Genomic DNA, 14,251 nt, shown 5'->3' with positions numbered 1-14,251 from the left:
TGTTTCTACCTGATCCAGAGTAGGCCCCAGACACCCTCAGCTGTGGACTGAGGGAGCCGTCATGTCATGGGCCTTCTTGTTTAGATCAGAGGAGCCTCACTCAGAGACAAGTGATCTGTCAGCCGTGGCTGGGAGCCTAGTGTAGGACCTGAGTGGGAAAGATTTCTTGGGCTGCATTTGCTGCTCTTGGTGTTGACATCAGCTGGCTCTGTAACCGGCACAATCCCACCAAGTTTTTCAAACCTGACACCAAGATGTAAGCTTCTTTGGAGACAGACTCTGTCCTTACCTCAGCTGGAGAGGCATCCACTAACTTTACATCGCGTCTGAGGACCATGCGGTCTGGCAGGGACTGGAAAGTCATGGTGATGGAGGAGAATCTTGAGTGTATTTGCCATTATTGGTCTCTTCTGCTTCATAGGAGTCTGCATCCAGAGGCTGAGCAAACTCTGTGTGTGTGTGTGTGTGTGTGTGTGTGTGTGTGTAAACACATATACATGTAGCTTATGGATCTCTGGAAGTCTGTAAATCTATATGTGTTTCTCTAGAAAATTCTGTGCTTCTAAATGACTCTAAAGGAGGTCTGTAAGCCTATCCCCAAATCACAGTGAAGCAGTGGCCTACAGGAGTGAACACTTCCTGGGCTCTCAGAAGGGGAACTTACATAATCCTGGTGACACTGCAGCAAGCTCACTGTTCTCTTTTTCTGGGACTGATGAGGTGGGAGGGTGAAGCTCCAAGGAAAATTCTAGAGGAAATCCAGCAGCCAGCAGTGGAGCTGAGGTCTCCCCAGCCATGGCCGGCAGCTCTGGCCTGGAAGCCATCATTGACACCACCTACTTGGTTTGGTGCAGCATACATGTTGAACCCACATGCTCGGGTGGCAAGGAGACACTGTATTCATCACTACCCTCAAACCAACTCTGCATAGATTTCAAGGGAAATGAGAAGAACGGATTTCAGTACATTTTTTTTAACCATCCAAAAATATGGCTTCGCTGGCATTAGCCATGTGTTTCTTGATAGCTCTTTTCCAGAATAAGTGTTTTAAAGGCACTGCTCTTGAAGAAGAGGGAACTCTTCAACCAGGTTGTTAAAAAGTTATTTTCAACAACAACAAAAAAAAATTGAAATTCTAAAGTGTTTCTTTGCTTCTCCCTCCTTGACCGTGACCCTGCCCTGTGCAGCCTTGAGTTGGAATGTGGCCTCTGATTTGCACCAATGAGCCAGTTGAATTTGGAGTTGATTACTTCACTGATTTCATTACACCTGGGATAACTGTGGGGGTAGGCAAGAGGACAGGGAGGCGTCCTCCCTGCACCTGTCCAGCGTAGCACGGCCCAGTGAAGCCCAGTCATGCCATACTGTGATGCTGGCCTATGGAATTCCTCCCTGGAACACACCTCCCTGATTTCCCATAGGCACTTGGTTAGCAAGAGATGCCTAGTGCCTGCTTGGGCAAACCCTTACCTGGCCCTTACAAAGCATAGCATGTACCCAGGCAAGTCCTAGAACAAGCTCTCTTGGTGTTCTAGAGGGAAATCAGCCTCACACTGAAGTTCAGGCTGTGGGAAGAGTTGCCCAGAGTCAGCCAGATGGACCCAAAGGCCCATGGACTAGGTGAACAAGCATGAGCTTCACTTAGAACCCAGGTCATAGATGAGGGACCCTGAATCCTGTCTGCTTTCCTCCACACTGCTCATGCCTTGCCTCCCTCTGAGACCTTTCTTAATGTCTGGTAACTGACTTCCCTCACTGTCCTGTGCTTGCCCTTCCTGTCATAGGTGATGGTGCTGTCCACAAGACTCCTGAAGCCACTTAACATTCCTGAGCTGCTCTTTGCAACCAACCGGCTACACCCAGACCTTGGCTTCTGACATCTGAGAGAAGATAAGACCTGTTTGAGCTGGGAATACCAGTACCCATCGGTCACCACTCCAGATATGCCTCCAAAGGCAGTGTCCCCATTACTAATTATAGGTATGACTTAATTCTCCCAGCAAGGTCCTCATAACCATGTGGAAGGCGGTTCATTAGGGCTGCTCCGGTTCTTCAAAATCAAAATAAAGACTTGTGCTCTTGTTCTTTTAAAGGTGTCAAGCTGCTGTTAGCTGACCTCACCAGCCGTCACTTTCATTTACCCTTAGCCACTTATTGTACTCTTGCCAAAGATCTCTGAAAGTTCTAGCTCTAGGTAAATAAAGCCTGCTGGCAAGTGGTGGCAGACATGAGCATTGTGGTGAAGTTAGCCAGGAAAAGTGCAGTGTACTTAGAGTTCCCAGCCTGAGGAAGGCCTCATTTTCCTTGGAATTATGGGAGTGAGGCAGGGATGTCACAGACATACCTGAGTCTTAGTTTCTCTCTGACTCCAAAACATTTCTGAAAGACAGGGAGGGGTGGGGTGACCTGGGTAGCACTGGCTGGTGGCCTCCATGTGTGGTAAATTACCTCATGGGTGCCAAAGGGCCACTTTGTTCCAGCTGGTTTAAGGATTGGGGCAGCTTGCTACTTGGAACAGCAGTGAGAGGGACAAATCGGGTGACTGGAGAGCTGTCTTTGCTACCAACAGTTTCATCCTGCGCAGAGGAAGCCTGTGTAGAAGAGACCTCCTCCTGGGGACTCTAGGTTGTAACCGCAACACCTAGATGGCCTTTGGTGATTTCAAATCCCTACTGAAATAGAAAGCTTTCTTCTGGGGGGTTATATATATATATATTTGGTCAGAGCAGAAAAACCCAGACGCACCTAGTGAAATTATATGAGAACTCTAGGGAGAAAGAGAGAGGGAGAGAACTGCTTAGACATCAGTGCGTAGCCAGTGGTCGTCCGCAGCATGAGTAATGGATGTCTGAAACGGGACAAAGCCAAAAAACAGTTTCTCGCGTGGATTTAGCAGGAAGATGAAGTAAAATGTAAACCAAGACATAGCTATACATTTTGCTTCTCTATTAAATGCTGTCATTTTGGGGAAGAAGAAAAAAATAAACTGAACTTGGAATCATTTTCAGATGCTGAAGCTGAGTTTTATGAGACCAGATGTTTGTGTTCATGCCCAAGTCGCTCTCTGCCATTGCCGATTCTCTGATGGTGCTAAACTGTAAGGCAGCTCTTTTTTAAACCCCACGAATTTAAAAGTCTTAAAAGTCTTACATTTGAATAAGGGAAAAAAATGGAATTAGCCGAAAACAAATTATATGTAAGCAGAGATAAGTACTTCCTAAAATAAAGAAATTTAAAGTAACCTGCCATGTGACTCAATACTATATTCATTCAACCATCCATTATCAAATATTGGGTAAGAACGTGCAGAGAGCATTCCAGAGACCCTGAGAAGTTTGAGCCCAGCTCGTTACAAGCCAGCCACTACCTTGGCTCCATGGCACTTACAGGATAGCAGCTTGTGCTTTGCCTCATGCTTGGGTCCCCTGTGGATTTCTTCTCAGGGTTAAGTTGCATATCATATGTCTACATGCAAAAGAAGTCTGAAAACATAAAACCAAACTCTTAACTAGTGGTTGCCTCTGGAAGACACATCAAGTGGAAAGCTAGGGGGCAGGGGTCACACCCCCCATTACTTCTGCACTTTCAGCTTTTTATACCAAATATGTACTTGTGTATAGATTTTTAATAGTTTATCTTGGCAAGATAAACTATTAAAGATACCTAGTAATAGACTATTCAGAAGTATCTACTACTACCACAGTAGGATAAAGTGACCTGTTATGCTAGCATTCTAGAATGTCCTAACACTGCAGTAGGTATGGCTATAGCTAGCATCAGGGTAGTTGGGAGAAGTATGAGGAATTTAGTTTATAATCACTCTTTTCCCATATCTGTGGCTGCTGGCTAAAAGACCTGGGCCAACTGGACAGTCAAGTGATACAACACTCTGGAGATAGGCAAGCTAGAAGTTGGTGATAACCAGAGTCTGGTTTGAAGAAGACCTGAGAAACAAGAGAGGATCCCAGTCCTTGACATTAAACAGCAGGAACAAAATACAAGCTTGGGTTTGGTCCCACCAGTGGCCATTGACAAGTAAGAGAACGAGGACAACTCAGGCAGTGGAGCACTGGCCTGTACCAGCCTTGGGCCCTCTCCTGGTTTGTGCTCATTTTCTAGATGAGGGAAAGGAGGTGTTAAGAAGGCTCCTGCCCATGTGAAAGAGTCATGGGTCAGGGCTCTAGGGCTCTCTCTGACTTTATGTCCAGTTACACCTCTCAGAGCACCATGGTTATCCAAGCATGAACTAACATTTGTAGAATAGATGATACTGGTGCCTCCTTCCTGGGGGGCACTAATAGGATGGCTGGTACACGTATGGCTCTAGGAAGTATGGATGTTACTCCTGAGGGCACCTTCAGTTACCTCACAGAGTGACAAAGCATCAGCAGGACAAAGGGAGTAAGTGAAGAGTGATGTCAGAGGCATGCCTTCAAAGAAGTAAAATGGAGAGGAAGTCAAGTCTTCCTTCTGTCAAGGCCATCAAACCAGAAGGAACACACTTCCTAAATCTGGTTGTTCATTTGTCCAGGTCCTGGCTGACCATGAAATTAGATGCCAGTCGGCCATGCTATACTGGATAGTAGTACTAATCAAAAGAGTGACAACATATTTAATACTTAGAATATGGCTCAGGGTATGTTGCTCGATGCCCCCTTATTGGCCAGCTTTCTGTCACTGAGACAAAACATCTGAGAAAATCAGCTCGCAAGAGGAAAACTGATTTTAGCCTACAGTCTTGGAGGATTTCCGTTCACAGGCACTTGGCTCTGATGTTTCTATGCCTGATGTTTTTGTACCGGTACTGAGGCAGAAGAGGATCTATGATAAAGACTATGTGGAAGGGGAAGACCCGTTTGACTCATGACAGCCAGTAACTTGTGGAGGATCTAGGAGCAGGGAGAAAGTGCATACTCTTAGGGAAAGTCCAGTCTTCCAAAGTCCTCACTACATCTCAGTGTTGTAGGAGGGAGTTTCTCAATAGATTAACCCATTGATGAACTCAAACCACTCATGGTCCAGTTACCTCCTCCCCAGGACCCCTCCTCTGAGTGCTACTGCATTGAGGACCAAATTCTCAACCCATGAGCCTTTGGAAGATGTTTCCTATCTAAGCACAACAATATCTAAGCATCATCACTCCTAGTGTTGAATACCTATGCAGGTCATCACTAATGTCATCCAGAAAACAGTTTTATGTTCCAGAGTTGACATCTTGATTTACCGTTTCCACAGTATCTAGGTGTAAGAGTTTTAAAGCGACCTCTCCTGAACCCCTTATGGAAGCCACCTGAAAGTGACATGAAAGGTCCAGCTAAGGAGCTGACCGCTAGTGTCTCTCAGACCTGAGTATATTTACCGCCTAAATCCTGCTGGCCAAAGCCAAAGCAAGCATATACAGACCAGTCTCCGGCCAAGGGCCCTGCAGCTACTTTTTATATACACAGTTGAGAGCTGGGTAAATGCTTTGTGGCAACTGAGGTTTGCTCCTTTCGGAGTCCTGTCCCTGTAAACATAGAGCGCAATCAGTGTTTGGAAGTACTCCACACAGAGGGTCAGGCCCTATGCAGATAGCTGTTTGTGTCAAGGTCTCTACAGTTACAGTGGTATTTCCCTAACAAAGAATTCCTGACCCTGCCCACCCTCTACCCCCAGACCACTATTGTTTCTTCTTACCCTGGTTACCAGAAATGGAATCTCAACAACAAATAACCCAATATTACAAATGTTGTCTGTTGGCTTGTCCAAGAAACATCAAAAAGCTCCATCACTGCTCTTAAAGGATCTTCCAAAAACCAGATGGTAAGAGGGCTTGCAGGCCATGTCAGAAAGAGCAGGAGCGTGGCCTTAGAACTAACAACACTAGTCCCATTCTCTTCTCCAGTTCAGGAATAATGAGGGCAATAAGAACTTGCTGAAACCTTTCTTTAGACTTTCAGAGGAGTACCCAGCCAGCTCTCTGGGTTCTTTATTGTAAGCAGGCAAGTGCCTCCCGGCTGGCCTGTTACCCTCCCCAGAGGTTCTGGGAGTTCTCCACAGCTGGGTGCCTGCCATCTCCACTCTGCTAAGCAAGACTGTAGTGTGCCAACTGCTCCATTGTGGAGATCTGCCCACAACTGTTCCCTTGCCCAGATTTATCTTTTCCCTCTTGGAGTAAAAGATCAATGCTAAAATCTCACCACCCCCATTTTTTTGATAAATAAGGGGCTCTCTATAAACACAGCCATAGCCCCTAAAGCTTGGGGTTCTGAGCCGCTGGACAGGCAAACCTTCTGGAGCTGGTAGATGAAAGCAGGCAGCTTTACAGCCTCCCTCCCACCCATCCCCTGCCACCACTCATCTGGGCCAGGCCCAACCCGGGACTACAAATGGTTTTGATTTGAGGCTGGGAGGAAGCTAGAGAGCCAGACACCAAGACAGACGTGGGTTGGGCTCTGAGACAGACCGGCTGGGAGGCAGCCCTTCCAACCTGGGCATCTTTATTACAGAGGAGGCTGGAGGCCCAAGCAGCCAGCAGCCTCAGGCTAATGGCAACAGCAGATGTGGACCGGTTGCCAGGAGCCCTGGGGCCACGCAGTAACCCAGCCAGTAGCAGAAGGGAGGTGGAGGAAGCTGGATTAGTGGGGCCAGGGAGGTAGGTTGGTCAGAGAAGGCCCTTAGCTGCTACTGGCTCTGGGATAGGGAAGTGGGACGGACAGGGCATAAACTCTGGCATCAGTAGGATCCAGGATTGGCTTCTTGAGAGTCCAGCCAATTCCTTCCTTCCATGTATAGGATACTAAAGAGAGGCGATGGAGCTAGTGTTCAGAATGTCCTTGTTTCAACATCTATTTCTGGTACCCAGACAGTCAGTAAATGAAGTAGGATGCTGTTACCGGCTGGCCTTAAGCTAGCATAATCTCAAGGCTTTGACTTCCTCATCTTAAAATAGCAGTGATACAGCCTCTGTCAGGAGTCTCCCAAAGATTAAAGGAGGGCACGTAAAATCTGTGTGTTGTAAATACTCAATAAAGCCTCATTCTTCACTTTTCTGCATCAGACTCATACATACCCCTGCCTAGAAGCAGAGGAGACTGTTTCTCAGGCCAGAGTTTGTAGACATCAAGTGGGACAGGGTAAGTGGAGAGATGCTAGTGTTGAGACAGATGAGATTAATGAAACACTATGCTAAGCTTATGCTGAGAACACAGTTGTTCTAGAATTACCAATAGTCAATCCCATCCAAGACGGTGGCCTAGATTAGGCATGGGGAGTTCCCACCACAGATTCCCAGAGATGACTCCCTCTTCCTTCTCTCCACTTCATCCTTCTAGAGCAGAAAGACCTGCCTAGGTAAAGTGAAAGGCTGAGTCTCCAGAGGTCAGGAGGTGAGAGGCAGTCATTCGTGCCAAGGGCAGGAGATGAGAAGTCCCAAGGCACACTCCCCAGGCTGCAGAGACTGGCCAGAGGCCTACAGAGATGCTTGTAGTTGTGTGGTGGGGAAGAGGAGTCAGAGGGCAGTAAGAAATAGAAGTCTAGTTCCTTTTGTGCTACAAAAATCTACCCTCTCTAGAGCTTCTTGTCTTCCATTGCAGAACACGGGTGAGCTGAGGGGCAGTGAGCTGCTCGCTCATTGTGCATTGCTAACAGCCACACAGGAGGAAGACAAGCCGAGTGGGAGAAGTAGAGATACCTGTCTCTGCCCTTGTACTGTCTTCATTGTTTATAGGCACCTGCTGCCAACACACATCCTCCTCAGGAGTGAGGTTAGGTTAGCTTTGAAGAGGTTTTAAAAAAACAAAAAACAAAAAACCCAAGTCCTATGTATAAGGAAGCACAACTGTCAGAATGTCACTGCCTTAAGAGCAGTCAGATGGTCCCCTGGGAAAATGAGCTTACATAGCCCAGCCCTATCACCACAGACTCCCAGCACAGCCCATTGCCTTACCCATACAGCAGGGTGATAGATAGATAGATGCATCTTATAGATGAGGCATGATGAAGAACTAACCCTGACTCTTCAAGACACCCACTGAGTTTCTTTACCTAAGCTTGAGGACATCCCTGGAAACCTCAACCCTCCTTTATTTGTGAAATCGTGTTAGCCCTTCCCTACCCCACCGCCCGGGGTTATCTGGAGAACTAACCAAGAACAGTCTGGAAGGTGCTGCCCAAATGGAAGGATGATGCCCTACCCACAGAGATGGAGACACAACTGAATTTGTGGGCAGATGCCTTCCAGGCCCCGGTGGCAGCAAAAGAGAGGCCTGCCAGCTGTGGCACACATGTGGGACAGTAGTGTCATGGGAACAGCCCCCGAATAGCTTCAGACCAATGGCTGTAAGCTCCCACTAGGAGAATAAAGTGAAGCCTGCAGACATAGCATGCCCCCAAAAGCTTCACTAAGTGCATCATGTATGAAGTAGCACTGCTTCTGTGGAGGGACGTTCATCCCCTCGGCAGCTTGGCTGGGATGTGCACACAGATGTACACCCACTGAGATGTACATCTCAGGAACAGTGAGGCCAAATTACAAGCAACAGTGTTTGCTGGTTGTAGGCTTCATGTTATTGAGTTTGTTCTGCAAGGATGTTTTTATGTACCGTGTAAAATGTGGATAATAAAATGTACCTCACTGATCACATGTTGCGAGACATAAGAGATTGACTCCTGGAAGGCATTTTCCCTGACTCAACTCGCTCAATAGACACAGGATTCTAAAAAGCTCCCTGGAGGACAGAAGGTAAACATTTCAATAAAGACCCAGTCAGATGTCTGCTCTTATCAAATGAGAGATTTATTGTACATAAAATAAATTAATTACAGTTTGAGCCAAAGCATAAACGGCTTCTTAAAGTGCATCTGTGTAGGGGATTGGGCAGGTCGCCCAGCATCTGGTCACTCTTGAAGACAGCATCTCAGTATCTCAGTCACCCATAGCCACGACTCAGCCAGGCCCGGGAGGCAACCCAACGTCATTGCCATGGGTCATTTACACAAACCACACCACCATCAATTAACACTTTTTTCTATACCTGATGCCACAGTTTAAAGAAAAAATAAAAAACCACACACACACACACACACACACAACTATACATCATCACGTTGGGCAGCCCAGGGTGAGTTTTTTCATACCTACTCAACCCCGGTGCCCAGCCTGTGTCAGGAGATCCAGCACCTTCCTACAGACCACAGCTCACAGGTGTCTGTACACGGAATATTTTGATCTAAAACTTGACCTTTATAGGGTGGAGAGAGTCCCTCCTTGTTCTTAAAGAAACCTGGATATCCTTCAAGTCAGAAAGGTATCCTGTAAAGAGAACATGTTGGAGTCACTGAGAAAAACAAACCCTCCCCTTGGGGAGAAAACAGTGAAGGAGGAAGCGAAAGCCCGTGAGTGTCCTCTGTGTTCCCCTCCCCACCCCAATCCACATTCACGTTTTTGGTGCACCTGACCATCACTTATAAGACAGTGAGGAACAAAAGCATGCTCCATCCCCACTCAGAGGACTAAGCAGATCAGTCTCATATTCGTCCATCTGCCCTCACTTCCTTTGTTGTAGAATTCCAAAGGCCCCTCAGGCCCCTCTGCCGCTGCTCTTTCTGGAACCGTAACTGCCATCAGCCTGCAATGGTCCCATCTCAGAAGAACCTTGGGCCCTCTGCCCAGAAGACCAAACCCCCTCCAGGAGTCACACCTCAGACAGACGTGACAGTCCTCACTTTGGCAGACAGAGCTTGCTTAAACCTCCTCTTCAGGTCTTGCATGTTGGGCGACTTGGGTCTGGGGATGAGGGAGGTTCTGCGTTTCTCGGGGGTGCCGCTGGGCTGCTGTTTGGGGTTCACCTCTTTGCACAGGACATGGAAAGCATTGTAGACATCGTTGTAATTTTCACTGACGGATACTTCATAGAAGGAGCAGCCGAGCATGCTGGCCAGTTGCAGGCCAAGCTGAGGGTCAACCTGCTTGACGTGTAAGAGGTCAGCTTTGTTGGCCACTACCACCACAGGCAGCCGAGTGCCAGGGTGAAGCTGTTGCACATGCTGGTGGAGCTGGCTAATGAGTTCGTAGCTCTTGTGGTCTGTGATGGAGAAAACGAGGACGACGGCATCGGCCCAGCGAATGCAGCGATTCAACTGCTCACTGAAGCTCAAGCCGTTCTCGTGCACCTGGGGAGAAGGGGGAGGAGAGCAAGGTGAGTGAGCAGTGGGCACTAGAGCTCCAGCTCCCACACATCCTCAATTCAAAAGAACCCTTCACAGCTACGGTGAGTTACAGGTCGGTCATAAACAAGTTCTATCCCTACACACTTCGGCTTTCTTAACAATATGTTGATCCAGCTGCTCCGGGGGAATAAATAACAGGGCAGCTCACCACACTCAAGTGGAAAATGGACCTGCAGAGAACTCCACGCAGAGCGACTTTGTAGTTGCACAAAATGGGAAATTAACTGGCTAGACAGTAAGTCTGGGGAAGATAGGAGCTGGAAGCATTTAAACCTGGATAACTGCCCAGTTCTGGACGGGGAAGGGAAAAAAAATCCTAGCAGAGCTCTTTTGTCTACAGAGAAACTTTCCACAACATAAAAGTGATTCCGGGTGTTGGAGACTGGACCTGAATATTTGGGGTTTGATGCCAAAGGCACATAAATAAAAACCAAAGGAAGGAAATACTGCCAATTCCACGGGTTGGTTTGGTTCCCCCTGCTCTCGTGACCCCTCCTACAGGAGGGGCTCCCCTCCTTCGCCCAGTTCCCCAAACTGAACGGAGCCAAGGCTGACCTGTGGCCAGGTACAATTTAACTGTCAAACCACAAGTAAAGAAAGTCTAGACCTGACTCCCCACAGCTCGTGTCCCTTCAACTTAAGAACAAGTGAGCAAAGCCAGAGCCACCAGTGTCTGCTTTGGCCCAGTTAGCTTCTCACCTGGATGCCCGGAGTGTCCTGGACCTGAATGGCCAGGGTTTCTCCTTCTATGTGAACTTGTCTTGTGTAGAGATTACCTATGAAGACAAAGAAAGGAGATTATGTTCCTCTTTCATGTGCAGCCCCGTGAAACATTATGGTTTGGTATTCTGTTTGTTTTTAATGTACCACAACTTGCACCAATACACACAAGAAAAAGAAAAGGATGTAACGCACTTCTATTTAATGCACTAAATTCAGATCTTGTTTAAAGGCCAAGTGCAGTCTTAAGCCCCTGCTAGCAGATTTATCAAAAGTAGGTCAAAGTTTGTGGGTTTTTAGAAACTTGCTGGTCTAATTTTAAACTAAGTTTCCATATTTAGAGTACGTCCTTGGAGAAGAGTTTCTGGCTCAGTATATGCAGGGTTTGTTTTTACTTTACCATATTATTCTCTCAGCAGTTATATTTCGCCCAATGGATATAATATCTTCATAGGCAAACATGGCTAGTAAATGCACAGTTAGCATCCCTAACATGAACAGGTGCCATGATTCCTACCAGTTCTATATCAAAGCAGAAGGCCACCATGTCTTATCTTGGGACGGCTTATATGGCTCATTTCACTAATCCCCAAAAGGTACTTCATACAGTCTACTTATTTAAGCAATTTGCTCTCCCCGCTAGAATCATAGCAGCTAGTTATTTGCCTTTGTTGAGGAAAAGGACTTCAGGCTTACAACTGTCCTGCTCTGGCCTTTGCTTTGAAAGGTCGCCCCTGAAAGGCAGTCAGCAGAGGGAGAGGGTGGGGGAGGAGCTCGCGCGCGGCTGGGTTTTTTGTTTGGTTGGGTATTTTTTTTTTATGACTTTTACAGGCAGGTTTTAAAGAAAAAGGCCTTGGAGTACAAAGGGTGCTTCCAACTGGGGTCCCTATAGTTAAAACATACCACAGGGAATACTTTTGGGCACTTGATAAAATGATGAATGGGCCAGGAATGGAATGAGGCCAGATGGCAGCTGGGGAGGGGGGGAGGGGGCGCGCAGAATTGGAAGTGGCAGAATCCTGATGCTAAACACTGTCACGCTGAAGGAAGTGTCCTTGAAGGTACTGAGAAATAAGGGCTTTGTCTCAGTCCGTTTCCTCACCTGCATTTCGTTCGTAGTCCCCGATGAATCGTTTGGTGAGGAACCGGACCACCAAAGCTGCAATTCAGAAAAGAAAACAGACTGATCGTTAACCCACTAAGTGAGGCGGGTCTCCGCCCCACCCCCACCTGGAAAACAACTCTTCCAAAGAAAGTCACAGCCGGCCACTGAGGGAAATTCCTATCCTGTAGCTCCTTGACCCTCTCTGCCAGACACGAGGAGGTAGAAGCCGAGTGAATTACGGCTCTGCCAGCGGGAAGGGTCTTGAGGCCCAGCCCCTCCGCGGAGCCCAGCTGAGCCACACCTAAGCCTTCCAACAAGGCGAACTTCTTCCTAACCTTACGGAACTCCAAGACGAGTTGCAGTCACTAACTCCCCATTCCGCCCCAGATCCTGTCAAAAGCTCAAAGCCCCAAAGTTCTACTCTGGCCCAAAAGTGAGCGGGCCGCTCTGGGCCCCAGTGACCCTCTTCTGTCGAAGCAGGGGCATGAAGGGGCGGAGGATCCCACTTGCAACGCCCACCTCTCGCCTCTCCAGCCCAGGCAGGGGGTCTCCCACGTCCCGCCCCTCGACCAAGCGGGTTCCTCGCTCGGACTCACCGGTCTTGCCCACACCGCTGGCCCCCACCACGGCGATCTTGACGAGCCGGCGGCCCGCAGCCCCCAGGCAGCAGTCGGCAGCGGTGCTGCCCGGGGCGGGGTACTCTGCGATGGTACACATGTTCTGGATGAGGCGCATCGCAGCTACCGCCGGGGCTGCACGGAACGGGGAGGAAAGTCAAGACAGGAGACGGCTCGCACTGCAAGGACAGGGGGGTACCCGGTCGGACGCAGCGCGGGCAGAGACTGAAAAGAACAGGAGAGAGCGACGAGACCACAGGCTCCGCGGTTCCGGTTCGCGGCTGGGATCTCAGCCGCCCGGGCGCGGATTTTCTCTAGCCGAGGCCCCGCCTCCACCCCAGCAGCCAATCCCCGGACGCCCCGCTCGAGGCCCCGCCCACGGTCTGCACAACCAGGCTGCGCCCCCACTGGAGCTGAGAGCGAGTGCGGGGCCCCGTGAGATCCGAGAAAAACAGGGCGGCTGGCGCGAGGGTGACAACGTGCGGGATCCAGCCGGCTCCCGCTGCGCTAGCACGCGGCCGCACCGGTGGCTGCGGGGTCACGGGGTCTCAGATCCGCGTGGGGGAATCTGTCCGTGTCTGCTGGGTCTCAGGTCCACATGGGGGGAATCTGTCCTTGCCTTCGTAGGAGACCTGTCACGTCCACGGGGTCTCAGATCCGCGGTGGGTTTAGAGACACCCACCCTTGTCTGCCTACCTCGCCGCTCGGCCTCCGTAGGTCAGACCCTAGGTATTCTCTGAATTATTGGGTCCCAGGTGCCCTCACCTCTCTAATCACCTCTTACATCCAACTGGCTTCTCCACCTCTGATCCCAAGGAACGCTGGGAACCCCACAGGCCTAAGGTCACAGCCCTGTTTGGCCCTGTCCTGTGCTCTGCTCGTGCGCTGGAGACACCAAGCACTGACTTGGCTACATTCAAGGTATTATACTAGATTATACATTTTCCCCCATCATTGTATTCGTAAACAAAGGCACCCCTCCCTGACCCAAAATGTGGCATTTATCTTTGGGGCAAAATACCTATTTTGCTCTAGTTCTTGCTAACAGTGCACACAATGTGGAAAGCAAATGCTGCACCCCTAGAGGCAAAGCCAAGCCAAAAGTCACTAGAACAAGCTTGCATGGTGAACCCAGTCACGCCTCCTCCCAGAGCTGTGAAAGGTAAGAAAAGCAGTCGATGATTGGACTCATTGGGAGGCAGAAGGGCCCCCACAATTAGTCTAGTCGTAAGGCAAGGGTTAGTTAAAAGTGGCTTGACGCCAAGGAAGATGAGGGATCTAGCACTCACCGGTGTTCTCATCAGAGAAACCCACAGTCGACTGCTGGCCAGATCCCAACTTCAGCAACCTACTTTATCGACACCGCCCTCCCTTACAGCCCTCGGGGCATTTTATCTTGGTGCCTAAGACAGCAAAGCCTGTGACATTTTGTACACCCTTATTAAAGGTAGAAAGGTGAAAAAGAAGCTACTTCCAGTCTCCACACACCGTTTCTTGTTTAATCACCTTCCATTCTGGACTTTATTCACCATGTATTTGAAGAGAATTTACCACCCTACTCTGGTCAGACCATGACAAACTCTGTATCTATTAACAGTTT

At 48.8% G+C, this 14,251-nt stretch overlaps 2 protein-coding genes across 2 annotated transcripts in view; one reads left to right on the top strand and one right to left on the bottom strand.

Moving 5' to 3' along the window:
• Positions 1-3,245, top strand: part of Scfd2 (sec1 family domain containing 2) — a 314,253-nt gene extending 311,008 nt beyond the window's left edge. The window contains exon 9 of the mRNA XM_031342730.1: positions 1,785-3,245. Within this exon, the coding sequence (XP_031198590.1) occupies positions 1,785-1,877 (93 nt within the window). The 3' untranslated portion in view covers positions 1,878-3,245. The remainder of the gene's footprint in view (positions 1-1,784) is intronic.
• A 5,510-nt stretch (positions 3,246-8,755) lies between these two features.
• Rasl11b (RAS like family 11 member B) lies at positions 8,756-12,924 on the bottom strand. Its single transcript, XM_031342728.1, has 4 exons — positions 12,631-12,924; positions 12,032-12,088; positions 10,909-10,985; positions 8,756-10,152 (listed from the first exon to the last, which is right to left on the bottom strand). Exons 1-4 carry the CDS (start codon positions 12,767-12,769, stop codon positions 9,682-9,684), a joined length of 744 nt encoding a protein of 247 aa, XP_031198588.1. The 5' UTR covers positions 12,770-12,924; the 3' UTR covers positions 8,756-9,681.
• Positions 12,925-14,251: the final 1,327 nt, after the last annotated feature.

This window comes from Mastomys coucha, unplaced genomic scaffold (genome assembly GCF_008632895.1).
Source record: "Mastomys coucha isolate ucsf_1 unplaced genomic scaffold, UCSF_Mcou_1 pScaffold22, whole genome shotgun sequence".
In the NCBI taxonomy this organism is placed as follows: domain Eukaryota; kingdom Metazoa; phylum Chordata; class Mammalia; order Rodentia; family Muridae; genus Mastomys; species Mastomys coucha.
This window is presented reverse-complemented; position numbering and strand designations above follow the sequence as displayed.